The sequence below is a fragment of the Octopus sinensis genome, linkage group LG7 (genome assembly GCF_006345805.1).
Source record: "Octopus sinensis linkage group LG7, ASM634580v1, whole genome shotgun sequence".
Taxonomy (NCBI): Eukaryota; Metazoa; Mollusca; class Cephalopoda; order Octopoda; family Octopodidae; genus Octopus; species Octopus sinensis.
The window spans coordinates 30,834,670-30,857,146 of NC_043003.1; the positions used below are offsets into that span (position 1 = coordinate 30,834,670).

General features: G+C 35.1%; 1 protein-coding gene across 12 annotated transcripts in view; it reads left to right on the forward strand.

Moving 5' to 3' along the window:
- The window catches only part of LOC115213916 (probable protein phosphatase 2C T23F11.1), a 242,823-nt gene that overhangs the window by 72,050 nt on the left and 148,296 nt on the right, over window positions 1–22,477 (forward strand). For 2 of the 12 annotated variants that reach the window (XM_036504687.1, XM_036504688.1), the window contains exon 1: window positions 15,911–15,998. The exons of 9 other annotated variants lie outside the window; for them this stretch is intronic. In XM_036504687.1, the coding sequence (XP_036360580.1) occupies window positions 15,926–15,998 (73 nt within the window). In that variant the 5' untranslated portion in view covers window positions 15,911–15,925. Of the gene's footprint in view, window positions 1–11,252; window positions 11,276–15,910; window positions 15,999–22,477 lie in introns of those variants that run through there. One more of the 12 variants, XM_036504693.1, reaches the window with a different exon arrangement.

The window sequence follows — 22,477 nt, forward strand, 5'->3', positions numbered from 1 at the left end:
TTGTCTTTTCTGAGTCTATGAAATAAAATATCAGTCAGTATAAGTTCCTACCCCAATTCTACTCAAATATAAGGTCTTGTGCCTATGTTGGGAAATACTACTACAACTGCTGCTGCTGCTACTACTACTACTACTACTACTACTACTACTACTACTCAATTATAGTGACTCCTGTATTTAGCTGGTACTTATTATTTTAATTGACTCAAAAATATGAAGGGGAAAGAAGATGCAATGTAATTTGAATTCAGAACCTGAAGAGGACATTACTGTACAAATATTGGTTTCAAATTTTGGCTCAAGGCCAGCAAGTTTGGGAGAGGGGGTAAGTTGATTACATTGACCTCAGTGCTCAACTGGTACTTATTTTATTGACCCCCGAAAGGATGAAAGGCAAAGTTGATTTCGGTGGAATTTGAACCCAGAATGTTAAGAGATGCAACTAAGTCCTACAATCATTTCTACTTGATGCGATGCATTTCTGTAATGTACTCCACGTAATGCTTGCCACTTAATGTAAGCATCATATAGCAATCCTATAGCAAAAGAGCTCAAACACTGTTCTTGAGTTTTATTCATACTTTGATTTACATCTATGCACTAGAACAGTAAGCATACTCTAGTACCAGAAATTTTGGAGGAAAGTCTGAAGTATGTGTCCTTCCATATTTTGTTGACCATATTAAATGTATAGAATAGTTTCTCAACTTATTTTCTGTTCTCTTTTACAGACTTAGTTATTTGTATATAACAAATAAAATTTTGTTCAGTTTTTTTCTTTTAGTTAAGTTAATTATTTTTTAAAAACTGTATCATGGCTATGTCAATACCAGTACACCATATTGAAGTAGTGGCTATCCTATTTTACTGGTATTATGTTGAGTGTTAGACTTAACATGCCACTTACACATCACCATGTGGTTTTCGAGTGTTTGTAATGGAGATCATTTTATTACAAACATTTGGACCAGATGCCCTTGTCTGCTTATGTCTTAGCAGCAGACATTCACCAGCAGAGAATTAGCCAAGGAGTAGGGTGGTCTGCAGAGGTCATGAGTACTGCTCTTATTCTGATTGTTGTGTGTTGAAGACCCTTTTATAACTTCAACACACAATGTTTGCTCATTACTAGTTGATGGAACAAATGAGCTTGTGGAAGCTGCCCTAACTCAGTTTAAATCTCTTTATTGATTCAGAACATTAGAAACTATAGTGGTTTAAAAACATAAAAAGCCAAATGAAAAGATACAATATAATTTGGCCTTTTGAATAATAATCTTTTGCTACAAAGTGACATTGTACAGAATATAGTGGTTGTTTGTAGTTTGAAGTTAGCCCTAGCAGAAGATTTCTGGCACTTACCTAGTCAGCTGAACGACTAACTGCATTCCACAGATCCAAAGAACAGGACCACATCAAATATTAACATGCATTAGTTTATTACATGTGGTGCAGTGTTTAAGTTTGAACCTGTTGCCCATTGGTCTAGTCTGTATGTCTCTTGTTTTTCATTTGGCTCCAGGTTGATTTTAATTGAGTTGACTTGTGATCACAATCACTCTAGCCATTATCAGCCCAATTTTAAATTCTTATGCATTTCAAGCAGTGCACTGATTGCATTATCCAAAGTGGCCCTCTCTTTTCAAGATGGTAGAGTATTATTTGAGAGATGTTTGGCTGCAATTTTTAAAAGGTTAAGTAACAACATAGAGAATATCTTGCTAGCTTGCATATTTGTAGATTTTGGTGATGATCACAACAATGCCAGGGCAAGGTGAACTTTGAACATATCTGCTGTTTCATTGCATCTATGTGCTCTGTATCAGGATTAACCACACTACTGATAATGCTGCTATTAGGATGGAGTTGTTGTTATTTAATCCTAGGTGAGTCCCAATCAAACAGATTTATGATCAATCACAATCCATCTGTAATATTACTGTCTTTTCAGAAATAGTTTATACAGTACTACATAATTGTATGTTTTTTATAACACATTAAAGTGTGATTTGAAACATTTGGCTGCTGTTTCAAACCAGCTGAGATTGAATATCATGGTTGCCTGGTGTACTTGTAGGATGCTGTCTGTAAATGTGTTTGAGGGTGTTATAGAAATGTCTTTTTTTTTTTGGTGAGCTAGATATTGTATACAGTGGCAGAGACTGTGATTGTTGAAGCTTACTGCAATAACAAACTGCACACGCTACATATTCCGGTGCTTTTTCAATTCTAGTATTTTTGTTTGCTTCATTACATAAGCAGTCTATGGGTGTTGTAAGTATGCAACTTGTGATGTTTTGTATTCTTTGTAACTTATGATTTGTTGGGGAGAAAATGGGGACCCAGGTTGGACTGGCACAATCCATGATGTGTCAGTTGTATAGCTTGTACATTAATGTTGTTGTTTGTAAGTATATTTGTGTGCCATTTGCTATTATAACTATGTACTGTGAATATCATAGAGCTGTTGTATTAAGTCTTATAGAGAGCTTATATTCTTGTATTTTGAACCAGTTCTCTTCCAATTGGATGATGCAAAAACATTAAGCTGAAATAAGGATATAGCCTTGGACAAATAAAGTTTCTAAGGTGATAATTATGGCAAGAAATTTTATACAAACTTATTGCATTAATCTGATCAGTTGATGACCATTAATGATATCTGCTTGATTTGTACTTGTGAGATATATTGATTTTTCACATGCACACAAGGAGATGATAGATACTATGTTAAAAAGTATTAATGACATAAGGGAAAGGGAACAAAAGAGGATATAGCTGACAATTGAGAAAAATGAGTTGTGAACTTGACTAGTTGAGTGTTTACCTCAACTCTTATTGTCCTCTCTGAAAATGAGCAATTTCTTACATAAAGGAAGGAAAAAGATTGAGTGATGTTCATGCTTTTCTCTGGTGTATTTGTAGTGTTACTTGAAACAGTTACAACCTACAGCTGAAATCAGGATTGAAATTTGGCTCTTCAAAGTAGAAGTTGAAGCTTATACGTACAATGTGATATTTGTCAGCAGTCAGTACTTAGCTCCAGTTTCATAGAGATAAATCCCTTCAGGCTGTTTGAAAATACTAGATAATTTGGTGCCTACTCTAAACTGCAATTTGAACCTAGGTAATGTAATGTAAAGTGTTCTGTTCAGATCACAGCAAAAATGCCAGCTACAGATTTGAAACTCACGATCCATGTGTAGGTAGTGCATTATTTAACCAACTTAACCTCTTTCCTCTGTACTGTGGTGTTCATTGGCAGTTTGTATTCATTTTATAGTACCAGCTATGAACTTGCCTCTGCTTTGTAGAACTTGCTGTAGCCTTACCTCTACAATACAATGCTCATCTCTAGCTTACCTATACTGCATAACACTGACCATAAATTTTTCTCTACTGTACAATACTCACCTCTATCTAACTTTAACTGTTCAATGCTCACTGCAAATAACCTATTCAACAACTATTTTAGGTTCTCTCCTTCATTTAGTATTTTCAAATGTTTCTTTTTCTGCTTTTTCTTCAAAATCTTTACAAATACATTATGAAAATTCATACTTCAGTTATTTTCAATAAATATCTACATATGTTGTTCACCTAATAATTTTTATGAGCCAATTGTGACCTCCCCTGTGTAACACTTTGTGGATTATTGTTTGAAATGATTTACAAGTTTTGAATGAGTGTAGACATTGAAGGCACAGCTAGAAGCTATTCTATTTGACCCATTGCTAATTCATCATGAAGGGGTTGAAAATAACTTATTGTTCCTTTACTCTATAAATCTGGTTTTATGCTTTTGTGGGGAAAAAACAGTTTGCTTATAGATTTAATCAATGTTATAGAGTGTTTTTAGAAAAATACATAAACTTATTCAATATCATCATCATTGTTGTTTTAATGTCTACTTTTTCATGCTTGTATGAGTTAGATGAGAATACATTGAGTATGAGTACAGGAGTAGAACTTACCTTATTTACTTGTGTATAAGCTGCACTGAAGTACAACTCAGACCTGGAGCAAAGCTAAAACTATGAAGGGAAATTTTGCACCAAGATTCAACATTATTGTATGGGTTCAACTTAGACATGAATAAATATAGTATTTTGTTTGGTAAATTAAAGCAGAATTGTATCTCGTGTTGCTTCAGCATAGAACACAGCTGTTGTATGGTATGAACTCACAAACCATGTGCTTCATCATCACACTCATCATCATCATCAACATTTAATGTCCACTTTTTTATGCTTATTTTGACCAAGTACTCCCATAATTCCTTATTAAGAGGCCATTTTTCTAATAGGAGAATAATTGTCCTCTTAAACCTTTGTGGTATTGATATTTTGAACATTTCAAGCAGAATCATCATCGATTATACATACATAAATGGTTGTGTGGTTTAAGTTTGCTTTTCAAGTACATTATTTTAGGTTCTCTATCACTGTCTTCTATTAGAGCCCTACGCTAACTAGAGTCTTGTGAGTGCATATAATAGACAGAAACTGAAAGGAGCTCATCTCTGTCTGTCTGTCTCACATGTATAAATGTCTATGTGCATGAGTGTGTGCTTGTCTCTTTGTCTTGACATTGTGTGATAGTTGTAAACAAACACCATCATCATACAAGCAGTGACATTCATTTGCAAGCCATTGTGTTTGAAAGTCTAGAAGAAATATTACTTTTCCTGGAACAAGTGAGGGTTGGTGACAGGAAGAGCATCCAGCCACAGAAAACCTACCACACTGAACTCTACTTGACCTTTGCATGAAATTAGAAGTAGATGTTAAAAATGAATATATATATTAATGATAGAGAGCCAGCAGAATTGTGTATGTTGCGTAGGTGTAAAGCACATTGGCTGTTCTAAGATATGGACTCACAGCTAGTGTATTTCCAAACTGCTGGATCAATAATAATCATACACACACATGCGTGTTGGTTTTCTTCATTCTTAGAAAAATATTCTGTAATCTTTTGTAATCATATAGTCTTAGTGTCTGAGTAGTTTTTCGTATTGTGAAAAATAGATTCTTCTTTCATTCATTATATAATTTATCTCATTGATTAGATAGAATTCTAGAGTCAACAATTTTAAGTTTGAAAACTTATTTTTTTCAGTTAACCATCACATCTACTTTTAAACCATAGGGAGGGCTGTCCTTCTAGGACAAACTTGAGAACAGCTTGACTAGTTTTGACTGGTTATTGTCATCTTACAAAAGTATTTGCTCATGTTCATCCTTACAGAGGGAAAGAGTAACTTAGAGATGCTCTTAGGTAACAGGCACAAAGCTTACTCCTTTGCTTGTGAGACAGACTATACATGGATAATCGCACGTGAGTAAAGTTAGCACCTGTTACTCAGAAATATTTTATAAGTAGCTTTAAGCTACTTCCTCTCTTTGGGGGATGAACATAAGTAGACAATCTTGACAAGGAAATAGACAATCTTAAGATAACCATAACCAATTGAAATTAGTGAAGCTCTTCACTGGTTCATCCTGCAGAGAGAGAAAGAGTGCGTGCGTGCGTGTGTGTGTGTATGTGTGAGAGGGAGAGTGAACTAGAGAGCTCTGGTCTGACCTGCAGTGACTCTATACACAGTGATGTTGAATGTAGGTTTATCAAATGTATATATGTCAACTTAGTCACAGTGTTTTTTTTTAGCTTTTAGGTTGTTTTAGCTATTAAATTTAAGGTCATCATACTGGAATGGAATGCTGTTTTCAGAGTTGAATTTGTGTTTCCTCTCTGTGTATGTCCACGCATCTAATGTTTTTCCTTGCTATTTTTTTTTGTCTTTTTTAAATAATGTATGCCATTTTTAATTGGTGGATCAATAAGTGGGTAAAGGCTGCTCTGATTTAGTTATAGCCATTTTCAGATGGTTGATTTGGGATGCTAGAAAGAAATTTCATTTAAATACCTTTTAAAAGTTTCAAGGGAAACTGGTCATGCTTCCCAAATCTTTGGATGAGTATTGTACAGTTGCAGGCCATTAAATGACACACTTTTACTGTATAAGTGCCTCTTTGTGTGTGTGTGTGCGTGTGTGGTGCTATATAAAAAGCACCTAACACACTCTGTAAAGTTGGCATCAGGAAGGGCATCCAGCTTTAGCAACTGTGCCAAAACAGATTGGAGCCTGGTGCAGCCCTCTAGCTTCTCAGTTCCTGTCAAACCATCCAGCCCATGCCTGCATAGAAAATGGATATTAATGATGATGATTATATATATATATATATATATATATGTGTGTGTATGTATGTGTGTACATACACATGTATGTGCTTGTGTACATATGTGTGTGTATGTATGTGTGTACATACACATGTATGTGCTTGTGTACATATGTGTGTGTATGTATGTGTGTACATACACATGTATGTGCTTGTGTACATATGTGTGTGTATGTATGTGTGTACATACACATGTATGTGCTTGTGTATATGTGTGTGTATGTATGTGTGTACATACACATGTATGTGCTTGTGTATATGTGTGTGTATGTATGTGTGTACATACACATGTATGTGCTTGTGTATATGTGTGTGTGTGTATGTATGTGTGTACATACACATGTATGTGCTTGTGTATATGTGTGTGTGTATGTATGTGCTTGTGTATATGTGTGTGTGTATGTATGTGCTTGTGTATATGTGTGTGTGTGTATGTATGTGTGTACATACACATGTATGTGCTTGTGTGTATGTGTGTGTGTATGTATGTGTGTACATACACATGTATGTGCTTGTGTATATGTGTGTGTGTATGTATGTGTGTACATACACATGTATGTGCTTGTGTGTGTATATGTGTGTGTGTATGTATGTGTGTACATACACATGTATGTGCTTGTGTGTGTGTGTGTGTGTGTGTGTGTGTGTGTGTGTGTATGTATGTGTGTACATACACATGTATGTGTGTGTGTGTGTACAATTCTGTGTGTTTAATTCTTTGAATTTTTTTCTAAAGAAGGTATTGGTTTAGCTTTATCATTGGAATTCAAATAATGACATCAAAAGATATATGTTGAATTTTCGGAAAGTTTTGTATATGTTTGCTTTTCCACTTAGAGATTTAATATATAGAGTGCGTGTTAGCTGGTGAGTTTTCTTTACTTGAAGACCATAGCTTTTAGAGAGAACTGTTCCAGATGCTTATCAATACAAGTGTGAACTTATAAACTGGTTAGAGAAGTTGTAGGTTTTGAAGCAGATGTTCGCAGATGTTATCTTTCTCACTGGTTTTGCACCGTGACCTTCCCAGCTATATATAATTTTGTTTTCTTGTCTCAAACAATTGCAGCAGGCCTGTAGTCCTTACTGTTGGCAGACATTTGTATGGGAATGTTCCACCAGCACCTCTTGTGTTGAAATGTATGAATGTATTCAATTTTTGAAAAGTTTTCTACATATGTCCTGGAGCTTTTCTGACCGATTGAGTTTTATATTATTTAACTCTAGCATTTGAACCGGCCATATCTGGCCAAAATATTCTACCTCTTTTATGTTCAAACTGACCAGATCCAGCATTTTCCACTGATCCTACAATGTCATTCTAAGAATATAACAGTCATATCATTGAAATATTGAAGCTACGAAATAATGCGTAATTAATTCAACATCATGCTATATTGAATGGTAATACCTTGATATTTTTTAGCAGCTACTGATCATGTGTAATGTAATGTCTTCCACAAAGATGTAACATAATTGACATTTTCAATTGCATTTTCGTGGTTCAGTATTTCACATTTGTTTAAAAGGTATTTTTTTCATTTTATGTGTGTAGGCATGACAGAATAATCAAGAAGTTGGCTTTCTAATCATGAGCTTCTGGATTTGATCTCACTGCGCGGCACCTTAGGAAAATGTTATTTTTCACATAATACATTTTATTTTGGTTGTACAGACACACACTGAACCTGAACCTGAACCATGTGGTTGGGAAGCAAACTTTTGAACCAAAAGAAAATGTAATTTATTATTTTCAATAAGTTGATTATCTTGATTCAAATATTGGCTATACTAAATCTGGCAAAAGATATCTAGAAAAAATATTGGTGCTTTTGAAAATTACTGATTCCATAGAACATAAAGTCAGTATTGTTGCTTGTCTATTAAGGGCATAGTAAACCTTACTGTGCAACCATTTAATGATTAAGAACATACCATTTAAATGGACAGATAACTGTCAAAGTTTTGATGACTTGAAAGAAATGACAGATCACACAATTCATGTATTGCACTGAAAATTGCCACTAATTTTTGTAGTAGATGTGTCACCAGTCTCTGTTGGAGCAGTTTTGCTACAAAGTAAAAGTGGGGGTTGAACAAAGCTCATGCCTTTAAAACATTAAATGCACATCAATGACCAGCATCCGCTTTCCATGCTGGCGTGGGTTAAGATGATTTTACTGGAACTGGTAAGCTGGAGAACTGTACCTGGTTCCAGTCTGATCTATCATGGTTTCTACAGCTGGATACCCAATGACATTTTGAATTAATCATTGATCATAAGACACTAACAGATATTATCACCAAATAAAAATATACTGGTGCTTCAATCTTTGCAATTACAATGTTGGGTGGCTTTCTTGGTGTCTTTCAAATATATGATATAATATAAAGCTCTGAAGCAATATTGAAAATGCCAATGCGTTCTTAAGACTACTGATAGGATTTAATTAGAATTTTGATGGAAGATGTAAAAATCATTCTATCTGGATTTGTTTGAAATTATTCATGTAAGTTTTGATGGTATGCCAGTTACCACTAAAGAAATTGAATCAGCCATGAAGTCTGACATTGATATTATTTGAATTAATTGATCAATAATGGGTGACCAGTAAAACTGAATTTTGATGATGAACTGTAAGAGAATATAGGATAAATTGTGATGCAATTAATTGTCATGGGAATTTAATCTTGAAGTCCAATTCTCGTGGAGTAATTATTCTAAAAATATTCCAAAATTAAATTGTGATCATCTGCATGAATGTCAATGGGATATGGCCTAAATGAATTGAATGATTCGTAGATACTGTTATTGGTCAAAAATGCAATCCAGTGCAGATGTGATAGCCAAATCATGTCCAGCATGTCAATCAATTGCTGCTGCATCTGATTAAGAATCTAAACAGTGGATAAAATCATCTGGACCATAGTAATAAATACATATGAACTACCTTAGACCATTTTTACTGACAAAAGTATGGCTAAAGATAACGGAGAAAGAAATATGGACATGATAGTTAATTTGTTGGGATAAACTGGAAAAGACTGTCATGGGACCTGCAAGCTAACCTCTGCCTTAGCTGGAAATGACCTTAAAATGTTTGTTGTGCTATATTGTATTATTAGAGCTAGCAGAATCGTTAGCATGCCAGGCAAAATGCTTAGTGGCATTTCACTCGTCTTTATGTTTTGAGTTCAAATTCCACCAAAGTTGACTTTGACTTTCATCCTTTCAGGGTTAATAAATTAACTACCAGTCAAATGTGATCGACTTATCCCTCCCTACAAATTTGAGGCCTTGTGCTTATAGCAAAAGGACTATTTTAATGATTCAATAACAACTTTTATGCTGAAGTAAAATTTGAATGAGCTGGAAGTGTGGTTGGGAAGAAATCTTTTTTTTAATGGTTTGAAACTTGAAGAAATGCAAAATTACATGTATAATGAGAATATAGAATATATTATTTCACATCAATTAATAATTCTTCTAATATTCATTTAAGTTTTATATATTCATATGTATGTATGCATTTATTATATTAGTCTCTGAAATAGAACATGTATGAAGCAGAGAGTGTAATGGTATAGAATGGTGTTATATTGCAGTTCAGATGCTATAACAACAATGGTGTTCTATCGCAACAGTTCATGCTTGCTTTTCTTTTCAGTTCTCTTCTTTCAACTCTTCCTAATCTTCCCCATTCTTTCTCACTCTCATATTCTCCTGTTATCCCTCCACTTGTTCATTTTCACCCTCTTATTCCTTTCCTATCCATCTTTGATCCATTCCCATGTTATTCTTTATTCTTTCTGTGTCTTACCAACACCTCTGTTCTTTCTCTCCCTATTATTTTTTGTTCTGTTTTTCTGGGTTGCTATTACTTTCTTCAACTCTCCCTACGCCTCCATAATTTTCTTGTACTATAGTATATTGGTGTTGGTTATACTGTAAAGTTATCTAGGTTTACAAATCCACACCTAACATGATGCTCCACTTCTTCCACCACTCTCACTAGACTCACTGGTCAACCTAAATTTATGCAATATATACAACTATGTTTCATAATTCTATGCATGTTGTAGTGGATCTTTTGTACCATCAATAACTCAAAGTCTAAGGTCTGATATAACATTGAAAATTGGTGTTTCACTTTGACCTATGTAGTGTTAAGTAGCTGAGAAACTAATCTCTTTGGACAGAATGCTAGCCTATTGCAGATAACTTTTCTTTTACATCTGTTGCTGGCTCTGCATCTCAATAGACTGATGTAAATGATCAAAACCCCAGGATTTGAAAAGTTGGTGGGTGAGCTTCTATGTGGTTGCTTTATTTACTAGCATCAGTAGCCAAATCTTGAAATTATGGCCTATTGTCTTTAAAAAAAAGTAAGAAATTGGATTGTCGTGGCTGCGAGGTCTTTGCTCACAAGTTCACTCATTGAAGGCTGACTCGAGGCTCAACAACAACTGATGTAATTTACATAAGTATTTTGTCTGGAGAAAAGGGCAAAGTCAACATAAGAATATGAGCTTGCAACCTGCTAGTTTCTTGTTTGATCATCTCCATGTACCAGGCTTGCAGGCTTCAATGATCATGGACCTCCTCCACCTTTCGCCTCATACACAACCTAGCAGATTATGGGTTAGTCTTTCTGTAGCTAGTTAGTAAGGCTGTCAAATGTTTTCTTTCACTATCTTGCCCGGTTTCTTCCCCAACATTGCTTGACAACTGATGCTGGTGTGTTTATGTCCCTGTAACTTAGCAATTCGGCAAAAGAGACTAATAGAATAAGTACTAGGCTTATAAAGAATAAGTCCTGGGGTCAATGTGCTCGACTAAAGGCAGTGCTCCAGCATGGCCGCAGCCAAATGACTGAAAAAGTAAAAGAATATATGTAACCAAAATACTATTTTACTTTTTCCTCAATTTCTGTGAAAACACTTTGCTCACCAAAAATACTGTACTAATTTTATTGTATTAATCTGTTTCTTTTCTTTCTAACCAGTATCTTTTGCCAGTGATGATTGTAGTGGTTGGTGATATTTAGCATTCTTATTTCTTTTTCGTTAAGGATATAGAAGTTATCAGAAAAATGAACACACCCTATGGTCTTTCAGCTACCTAAAATGCAAAAACATTGGCCTATAACTTGGAACATGCATCCATACGTATGCGTGCACACACACACACACAATTATATATTAAGATGATTGTTTCTTATCTTGTTCTGTACAATATCAATGTTCTTGCAGCTCTAACCAGAAGGGCTGCCTTGCATAGAATTGAAGTTTTCAGTGATATTTCTATGACTTTGCGGGTTATATAACACCACCTCCCCTACTACCATAACTACCGTAGAGGCAGCCTCTATTTGGCTGCTCAACCTGCTAGAAATAGCTGCCAAACTTCCCTAAGTTATGCCATAACATCCTGAAAATTAAAAACTATATTGGTTAATTTTGTTTTAGATATATAATGCTTGAGAGAAGGGCAGAATGGTTATGGTTGGAATGCCTTTGAGCATAGATTTATTCAGTCACAGCAGGCTTGGGGTTAAACAGCAGCTACAACAACAAAACTGCATTGACTTTCAAGGAGAAAACAAGAATGTGAATGTAATTCATTCCGCGAAACTAAAGACGATTGTGGTTGATTAGTGTGAGTGTGTGTATTCTGTTTACTTTATTGATCATATCATTTAGGTCGAATTCCCTCTCCACTCATACCTTCTTCCTTTTAGAAGAAATTGGATACATCTATCAAATCACTTCTCTCCAGCAATATTATTTTTTAAAATTTTTTTATTTGTAAAAAATCTTTATATTTTTGTATTTTCATTGTTTATATTTACTCATTATTACAAAATGTTAATTGCACTGTTGCAGTGTACCAATTTTAAACTCTTTGTTTTGCAAGAATCAGTTAATATATACAATATGTCTGTTGATGGAATTAAGAGAAACATGTGCAAGTCAGTGGTGTATTGATTTTTGTTTTTCTTTCTTTCTTTTTTACTCTTTGAAAATTTAGCTTGTCGTCACATTTAGTGTATGCTCGGTCTTCCTTCTACTTTTGTGTCTGTTTTATATAATCATATACTTAAAAAAAAAAAGTTTCTCATGTTTATGTATAGGTGTGTATGTTGATTTTAGCTTCTGGTCATCTCTAATCAAATAGATTGGGGGTCAGCAAAATGGGGTAAAAACGAAATTCTTGGGGGTAACGAGGACTCATTAGACATAAGTAAAACTATATAAAAAACATGTTCCTTGTTATGAGGAGGTAGTCAAAATGTTGTTGACTTTTGTAACAACCTACCTTTGCAAACAAGGATTTTCATTCTAATGAACATGAAAACAAAGCAGAGTGATCGATTGCACCCTGATGACTGTATCTAAATTTCTCTGGCACCAAAATGCCCCAATTTTGATGTAATGGTAACAAAAATGAAACGTCATTTCTCCAAAACTTGAAGTGAAAAAGTTTCTGGAAAAATTCTCTTGTTTCATAATGAGGATATTAATTTGTTTTATAGTTTTTATATTTATAATTGCACTGTCTATAAAAATAAATTCAATAAGAATCAATGATTTTCTTCTTTCCAAATCAAGGTTGGCATAAATATATTTTGGGGTAATTGGTTAAAAAAGTTTCCCAACCCCTGAAGTTGATCAGTGCTCAAAAGCACTCCAATCTGTTATTTTAACCATTTTTAAGATGGTTAGGTGTTATGTGAAGGAGTGTATAAAATAGAGCAGCCATGGGCAATCTGTGGCCCATGGACACACCTAACAAAACAGAAAAATGACCGTCACTTCTTTTAGTAGTGTAGTTTGCCTGATATTGAGCCAAATCATGTGGTCTGCTTTTCAAAAAAGGTTGTCCATTCCTGCACTAGAGGTTCTTAATATTCTTGACTTTATAGTGCACTAAATATCAAATAAAAACTACTGATGTACCTAAGATAGAGAAAAAAAAGGCAACACTTTTTTCCCTTGTATTTCCTAAGATTTCTAATCAAGTGATTTGTCTCTCTATTAATTTTCATCCTTTCATTGTTGTTGTTCCCTCCAGTAAGAAATGTTCCTCCTCTAATAGTTTCTTTCCTCAAGTATCTGTCTTATGGACCACTCTTCTTTCTTGTTTTCTAGACAGATATGATCTTGACTCTTTAAGCATTCAGATTACTCTGTCAAATGCATTGCTTATTCACATTGTTTTGAATTTATCATGCATTATCTCATAGGTTTTAGATTTTAATGATATTGTTTATTTTTTTAGAATGACATGGTAGGGTAGGTGTGACAGGTCCAATCTGGCTGGTTTGAACATAAAAAGGTTGGCTATTTGGGCTGGATATGACCAGTTTAAATGCTAAGAGGTTAATTCTTTTAAATCTTGTGTTGACTATTTTTAAAGACATTCTTTTCATTCTTTTCCTTTTGTAACTCTCAACATACGAGGTGGTTGCTTGAGGCTGTTCAAGCTTGGTTGCTGGCCACCTCGGAAGTAACTTCCAATGAATAAAGAAAAAGTTCAAAATTTTGACATACCAGATCTACTGAGGCTATAGTAGAAGACACTTGCCCAAGGTGCCATGCAGTGGGAGTGAACCTGAAAGCATGTGATCAGGGAGCAAACTTCTTACCATATATCCATGCCTCCACCTAACACATTTTTTAAATGCTCAAATGCTAGTATGGATTTTTTGAAGTCTCATATATTCAAAAAAAAAAAATTATGGCACACTTGCTTACCCTTTGCAGCATGTCAGTGTGACACTGTGCATTATTTGAGAACCATTGGCAAAGATGTTCTCTGGTTTTTCACATGAGTGATTGATCATAGGAAGCTGTCAAGCACATACATATGAGCCAGGCATGTACCGTCAGTAATTATTCAGGATAGGCAGTTGGTGATGTTTATGTAGTAAAACACACACAAAAAAAAAGCAAAACACAGGCATGTGACTGAGTTGGAGGCAGATTTACTTCTGCCTTTATAGCACGTAAAGAAAACGTAGGAATGTATGCAGCATGTGTACTACGGCAGTACTATGTGTAGCTTTAATACTGAGATTGAAAGGCAGGGGTTAATTATGCCTACCTAATCTACAAAAACTAAAGTATTTTGCATTTTATGCATAGTAATCTGAGTAATCTTCATAATTTTATTGAATTAGGTGCATATTTTGCCATAAAAGGAAAATGTTACTATCGATCTATTTTATTCAGGGTAGGCACTGCCTACCTTGCTTACCCAGATGGCATGTCCCTGATATGAGCACATGGATGAGGAGTCAAAGCTGACAAAAAGGTCAGGTGTTAGTATTTTGTCATGACACTGTTGTGTCTATGGAAAGATACCAAACTCTTGAATGGCCCAACATACAAAACTGTAAATAGGTACCATAGGAGGGGAGCGACTGATTGCTTTAGGCAACAACTGCACTATAAAATAACAAGTGTTTTAATGACATGTAGTACTGGGCTCAACTCTTCCTGTCTGAATGGTCAGAAGAGAATGAGTTGTTGAGGGTGTCTTTATATGACTCTTGCTAGAAATAAGTCATATCTCACTTATAACAAATTGTAGTGTATTTGAGGGACTAGATTCTGCTGGTGTCATTTAGGTACTAGTTAGTCTCTATATCCCTTGATAACTATTACTATAAATAGTTGATTTGATTGTTAGACAACTGAGTGGTATTTGCAGCTACAATATGCATCTAACATTGTCTTAGTGTTATGTCACAATAACATACCATGTCCCTTGAAAAAAGATTTTTTTAAGGCCTAACATGCCAAATAGTTTATGACCTAACATACATATATATTAGCAGAGTTCACTCTGATGCAAGCATTTGAACATTGAGCTGCAGGATATTGACTTTATCAGTGTTACAATTTAAAGATGGTCTCCATGATCATGATCACAACCTCTCCTTATCTTATGAACTTGAAAACAATACATATGTACCCCCCCCCCACACACACACGTGAGTGCATAATTACAGAGACACTTTCTTTGCCCTCTGGAATGTTGCATTCTTTCATCCTATCACCATACAACCAGCTGCACATGCAGAAACCTGTGTCTTGCTACTATTGTCTTCTTACAAAACCATGCCCTGAGTGTGCTTTGATGCACCCTATACACAAGCAAGTACTGTAGGAATATAGTGCATCTGTGACATGGTGTCAGACTAGACTGAAATATGGTGTGTGTGTGTGTGTGTGTGTGTATTACAACCAAATACACATGCACATAGCTGCTCTTAAGCTAACCTGTAGTAAAAAAAAAGCAACAACAAAAAACAAACAAAAAGTACAAACAAAAGGAAGGAAAATGCATATCTATAACATTGACTATTTTTCTCTTGTCAAATATGATACTGCTCTTCTGGCAAAAAAGAAAAAGATAAATTATCATTATTATTAATATTATTTGTGTAGCCTAGAGCTTCAGGAATTATCAAGTGTATTTTTAGGTTACATTCCAATTGTTATTAGCTGAGAGAATACAACATTTCGATATCAGGACACTATTCTGCTATGAGATTATCACGCACAGATAACTAGATCTATCTTTATATGGTTTAATCTATTTACTTGTTTCTTAGTATTGTTAGACAAGAGGTGCTTAGTCTGCAGAAATTTCCTGGTTTGGAGTAAACTATCTGATGTGTTGTAGACGTGTTGTGAACTTGGGACGACATTTGGAGTTCTGGCTGGGACAAACCTTGGGCATACATGGTAAAATAGCTATTTTCTTTGGAAATTATATATATCATTTGTATCATTTATTTTTCTTTATTGAAAAAATAATAACAGAAATTCTCAAAACAGGAACAACTATTAATATGTCCTAAAACAAAAACATAGCCTGTTATAATCATCATCTTTGGTTTTGTTTCTCTTGTTTAGCTGTGGGTCAGTGCAGGATTGAGCTGATTTATTACTAAAAGCATTCCACCTGTAATATCCCACATCTTTTTTTTTAATTAAAAAATATTTTTTATTTAGATGTTGTATTTCTAGAACTAAATTATTCAATGTTCTTCTTTTTCTAACATGAATAATTTGAGGAGATTTAGATGCTATTTCTGGCAGGTTGAGCAACAACATAGAAGCTTTTGTTGGTTTGCTTATGCTCTGTTGTTTTCTTTTTTTCCATTATAGTATGGCTGAGGCAAGCTTGCTATACGGCAAATGGGATATGATTGGTTACTTTGTGAGAAATTATCATCTAAGGTTTTAGACAGTCTTCCATTGGAATACCTAGCTTACCTTCTGCTTTTACTTGCATTGTGTTGACATTTACCAATGAAAACCACCACGACTCTCTTCACACTAACAAGAGAACTAACTATGTGGTTATTTAGTATGTAAGTATTAGCAGCCAAATCTCCAAGTTGTCCCCTACTGTTTTAAAAAATCAATGCAAAAAGCAAACAAACCAGTATGTTCCTAGTTAAAATGACTTTGATCATAGGTCTGCTCAGTCAAAGCTAACAGGTTAACAAACACCATTGCTAGTTTCCATGTATCCTAGTGGTTACATTACAACATACATACTTTCCATATGTTTTTTTTTTCTATGTCATCTTTTCCAGTTATGAGGCTCACTCTGGCCACTTCCTTGATCTCCCTCCACTGTACATTGCTAATTTCCTTCCTTTCATTAAGGTTATGTATTTGGTTTGCATTTAATTTTCTCTTTTGTTGCTGCTCTTGTTGTTGCAGTAAACTAACACGGGTTGGATGATTCTGGAAAGTTATATATATTTTCAAGTTATTCTTATTTGTGTATGTGTGTGTGTGTGTGTGGGATGTAAATTTTTTTTTCCTTTTTGTGGATGAAAACATTTTCTAATTTTAAGCAGTTCTGTCTGAAAATGAGTGAGTGAATTTCTATGTGCTCTATGACCTCCTAGAAAAGAAAAATAGCAGCCAAATTACACACAAATCATACCTAGCTATCTTATGTAAGGATAAGGATTACTTAATTTAGTCCTAAAAAACAGGATGGGTCACACTTGCAAAGCCTTTGATCACGAATTGCTGCACTGGGTTTAAACAACAAAACAATCATTCATCCATAAAGTAGGACCAGTACATTTCGTGTGAGGTTCATTTATTTCTTGTGATTCAACTAGCTTATAGCTGGAAATATTAAGATTTCCAGTTATTTATAGGATAAAATGAATTTGATTTATTATGGAGCTTGGGTAGAACGCTGTTTAAAAGTACTTTGGCAAAACATTCTATCTAGAAATTTCTACACTGTACCCTACTCTATGGTACAAATTTACTGTTAAATGGTTTGGTCAGATTTTCTCTTTTGGTTTTACTATTGAATCCAACAAGCAGTGTCTGTAACTTTTATAGGCTTTTCCAGATGGGTGGGGTCGATTTAGTTGATGTTCAGCTTGAACTTTTACTGAGTGGTACTTGTGGATTAAAATGAAGGTCAGGAAACCAATAAGGAGGTCTCATAAGTGTTTGACTGAGCTCCTAAAAATAGCAACCAAATTTTCTTCAAATTACATTGTACCATCTATAATATAGTCATAGATATATTAAGTATGAATAAATGATGATATGATTATGTCCAGTGTGCCTTTTAGCATAGTCCTGGGGATAACAGTAATGCTGTTAAGAAGGGAATTTCAAGGGACTGTAGTTTTATGATGGAAACATTTAGCAACATGTTTTATTGTAAGGATAGGAGGGATTAAACAATGTATGTTGAGAGGTGGATCTGGTGTTCAGAGGAATTGAAACCATTGCTGTGTTGGATTATGACATGCTCGTGGAAGGACATTAACCTCTAATCATGTAGCTTATAGTCTTACTGCCTGTTGACCTGCAACAGTCTGCAGCCACTTGTTGAATATTATGTTAGAATGAATAATTCTATCATATTGGCATGATATATACAGAAGGCAGCAACAGCTGGTGCTTAAAGTCCATTATCACTATTTAAGTAGAGGTTAACCTCCTGACTCCATGACAATCTTTTCCATATTGTCTTATCTACTACACCCTACTTACACTCTTGGCCTTATTTTCTTCTCCATCATCTTTCTCAATCTTCTTTACCCAGTCATGTTCATCCTTCTTCAGCACATGGCTCAGCCATTTCATCCTATTTCTCTTTGCAATTTACATCATTGGCTATATTCCCATCATCTTCTACAATTCACTACACCTTTCTCTCTGTCAAATAACACTCTACTTGTCCAGTGAACCTTTCTCATTTTTTATCTTCCCCACCATAAATCACTTTATTTCTTATATATATACAAATATTTTTCTTCAGTTTCAGTGAAGTTCAAGGAAGAACCTTTTACATTTTACTTGTTTCAGTCATTGGACTGTGGCCATACTGGGGCAGTACATTGAAGGGTTTTAGTCGAATGAATTGACCTTAGGACTTATATTTTTTTAATCCTGGTACTTTTTCTATCAGTCTCTTATGCCACACTTCTAAGTTATGGGAACATAAACAAACCAATACTAATTGTCAAGCAGTGGTGGAAGACAAACACAGACACACACATGCATATTTACATTTATATATATATATATATATAGATATATATATATATATATGTAAGTGGTTATAATCCAAGCTGTGTCCTCATGAAGCGCATCTGTATGTTTGCATTAATCAAATGTTTGTATATAGACACAGAAGTTTGGTGCAGTCTTCTGTCTGGTCAGCTTATGTCAAACCATTCAACCCATACCAGCATGGAAGGCGGACGTTGAACAATGATGATGATAGATGTTTTATTTTGAATGAGATGCACATAGCAATTGAAATTTCTAGTGAATTCTATTTGCAGAGTAATTACATATTTACATATCAAAACAGAGATTGCAGACTTATCCAGTCTTTTGTTTGATAGGAGTGGCTGTGTGGTAAGTAGCTTGCTTACCAGCCACATGGTTCTGGATTCATTCCCACTGTATGGCACTTTGGGCAAGTGGCTTCTACTATAGCCTCGGGACGACCGAGCCTTGTGAGTGGACTTGGTAGGTGGAAATTGAAAGAAGCCAGTCGTATATCTGTATAGATATGTATGTGTGTGTGTCTGTTTATCCCCTAACATTGCTTGACAACCGATGGTGGTGTGTTTACTTCCCCGTAACTTAGCAGTTCAGAGAAAGAGACCGATAGAATAAGTACTAGGTTTCTAAAGAATAAGTCCTGGGGTCAATTTGCTCGACTAAAGGCGGTGCTCCAGCAAAAAAAGACTGCCGCAGTCAAAAGACTGAAACGAGTAAAAGAGTAATGGGCTTCTTTCAGTTTCTGTCTACCGAATTCATTCACAAGGCTTTGGCTGGTCTGGGGCTGTAGTAGAAGACATTTACCCAAGGTGCAATGTAGTGGATCTGAACACAGGACCATATAGCTAAGAAGCAAACTTCTTATCAAACAGTCTTAACTAACATTTCTTTTAACAGTTCGTCAGAGGAGGAGAGTGCATAACTGGGTAAATGCTGATAATGCCCAACATGTAATATCTGTTGTAAAACTGTGGAGTGGAAGGGTGAAAAAAATTGGGGACCCGGTCTGAATGTTTGCAACAAATGAAAACTCTACTGAAGCCCCCCCCCCCCAAAAAAAAATGAAAAAAAAAAAAGTGGTTGTGGATTTTATGAACCAGCCAGGTGACTTATTTCATCTTACTTTTAAATACTAAATAGTTAAAAGGTATTCTATAGGGAACCTCCATGTTTTAATAAACTTTTGTTTTAAATTTTCTACAATGAGAAAGCAGGGGTTATGCTCAAAGCTGTTTTATAATTTTACACTGCAGTCATTGAGGTAACTGGTTGTACTTGTTGATGATCAAAGAGTGCTGAGCTTCTTGTGAGCTAGACAAATTTATTTCAGGACTGAACCATTATGGTTATTGCATGAGCAAGTGTGATTCTGTGGTTGTGATTGTGTGTGCATGTTCAAGGTCAGCTTGTGTGTGCATGTGGGAGCTATGTGTGTACATAAATATAAACTTGCAGGAGTTTTTCCGTGTGTATGTGTAAGTATGTAATTTGTGTGTGGTGTGTGTATGTAAGTAGGTTGTGGGTGTGAGTATATGTGACATGGGTTGTAGACTGTGTGTATGTGCATGTATGTGTATCTGAACATGTGTAAAGAATTACTCAGATGTGGGTGGTGAATGGTAGATAGTATTGTTTTTTGGCGTAGGATGTTAGTTCATAAGTAGTTTCTTAGTTTTAAATTGATAATATAGTAGAAAATTGTATTTGTGATTCTCAACATATGTCCATAGAAAAGTTTTGGTGGATTGGGGTGGGTGGATCGTTGATAAGGTTTTTATATTTGAGTACAAGGTCACTTTAAATATTGTCACTTGCTAACCTGCGTTGGTGTGTGTATGCAGGTGTTGTGTGTATCTGAATTTGTGCACGAGTTTGTTTGTATCTTCATGTTATCTTCACGTGTTCTGTGTGTGTGTGTGTGTGTGTGTGTGTGTGTGTGTGTGCTTGCACATGCTTATTTATATGTATGTGTGTGGGTGTGTGTGATATGCATTTGCACTATTCTAGGTAGACTAGGCCATATATTTTGTTTGGAGAAAGTTTCCCAAGTAGGATTTGGCTAACAGCTGAACAGAGAGAAGTTTTGTCTTATAATTGATTGGATAATCCCATTAATTAAAAGTATCCAACTCCCTATTAATTACATGTGGTGATGTATCACATTGAGGTTATATGCACCAGGCTTCACATGAAGGTCCAACTTTTTATGGCATGAGTACAAAACAAAAAAAAAAAATTTAACAACACTTATTTTAGTGCTGTTGACACTGCCAGATTGACACTGCCCAGGTGTCAAAACCATAATGATATCTGTGGGGCAGCTGATGATGGAGGTATGTTGGATTGTTGACATGACTGTTTTTGTATATGTGGAAAAGTATTATAACACATCCTTTTGATATATACACACACACATGCATGCACACACACATACACAAATCCTGTGGCAATCACAGAAAGCTTCTCCAGTGGGCCCAGCTACCATACCACATAGTAACCCAATACAGAGGAGTATAATGTAGAGTTCTATACAGCTGAAATCCAGGCGATCCAATCTATGAAATTATTTCTTAATAGTTGTATGGATCATAAAAAGCCAGGAGGTATGAGAAGTGAATATATTTATTTCACCACTTGATATTCATAAGATGATGGTTGTTTCACACCTTTTATCATGTAATAATTTCAGTGTATAATAAATTATTTTACATGTCTGCATACATTTACAAACCAATGCAGATATAGAAGGCTAGCTCTTCAGATCAACAGAATATTATGGTTAAATCAATGCTTTAACTTGGCTGTGTACAAACAAAATCAGGATGTAAATAAATATATTCACCTCTCATATCTCCTGCCTTTTTATGATGTTGAACTGTTAACCTTTACACATTTTTGTCTCTCTCCGTTTCTTTTTTTTCATTCCCTCTCTGTTTTTTTCCCTAAATTCTTTCTGCCAAAGAGCATAGGGTTGAAAATTAAGACTTTTCCATTCTTCCTTAGTGTTATACTAACACACCTGCTTGTTGTTCTTTCACTTGTTTTCATCTTTTGTTTTCTGTAAATTTGAACTACACACACACAAAGTTCTTTGTGCACAGTTAGCTATGTAATTGCTACTGGTGTATTTAGAACTCCACATAGTTTATTGTCATCTAGTCAGTTGGAAGCAATATGGTATGGTTACTACTATACTTATTAGAATCAGTAGTCATCAAATCCATGGCAAATATAGGAAAAATGTGATGATGATGACAATGACTTCACCCATTTCTGCTGTTGTTGTTTAAAGCAGGATAAGCTATGCTAGCCATAGTTATCATGCTGAACATCAGGTCATATTAAATGTTGTATATTGGAGATTGGAGAACAGAGATTCCAGGTATAGTGTAGTGAAATGCATCTCAATTGCAGCCCCATTACTTATGTGTGACCCTATCATAGTTTAGAATATAGGCTTACTTTCTTTTACTTGTTTCAGTCATTGTAGTGCGGTCATGCTGGGGCACCACCTTGAAGGGTTTAGTTGAACAAGTCACCCCTCATTACTTATTTTATGTCTGGTACTTATTCTGATAGTCTCTTTTGCTGACCTGCTAAGTTATGGGAACCTAAGCAAACCTACACTGGTTGTCAAGCAGTGGTGGGTACAAACT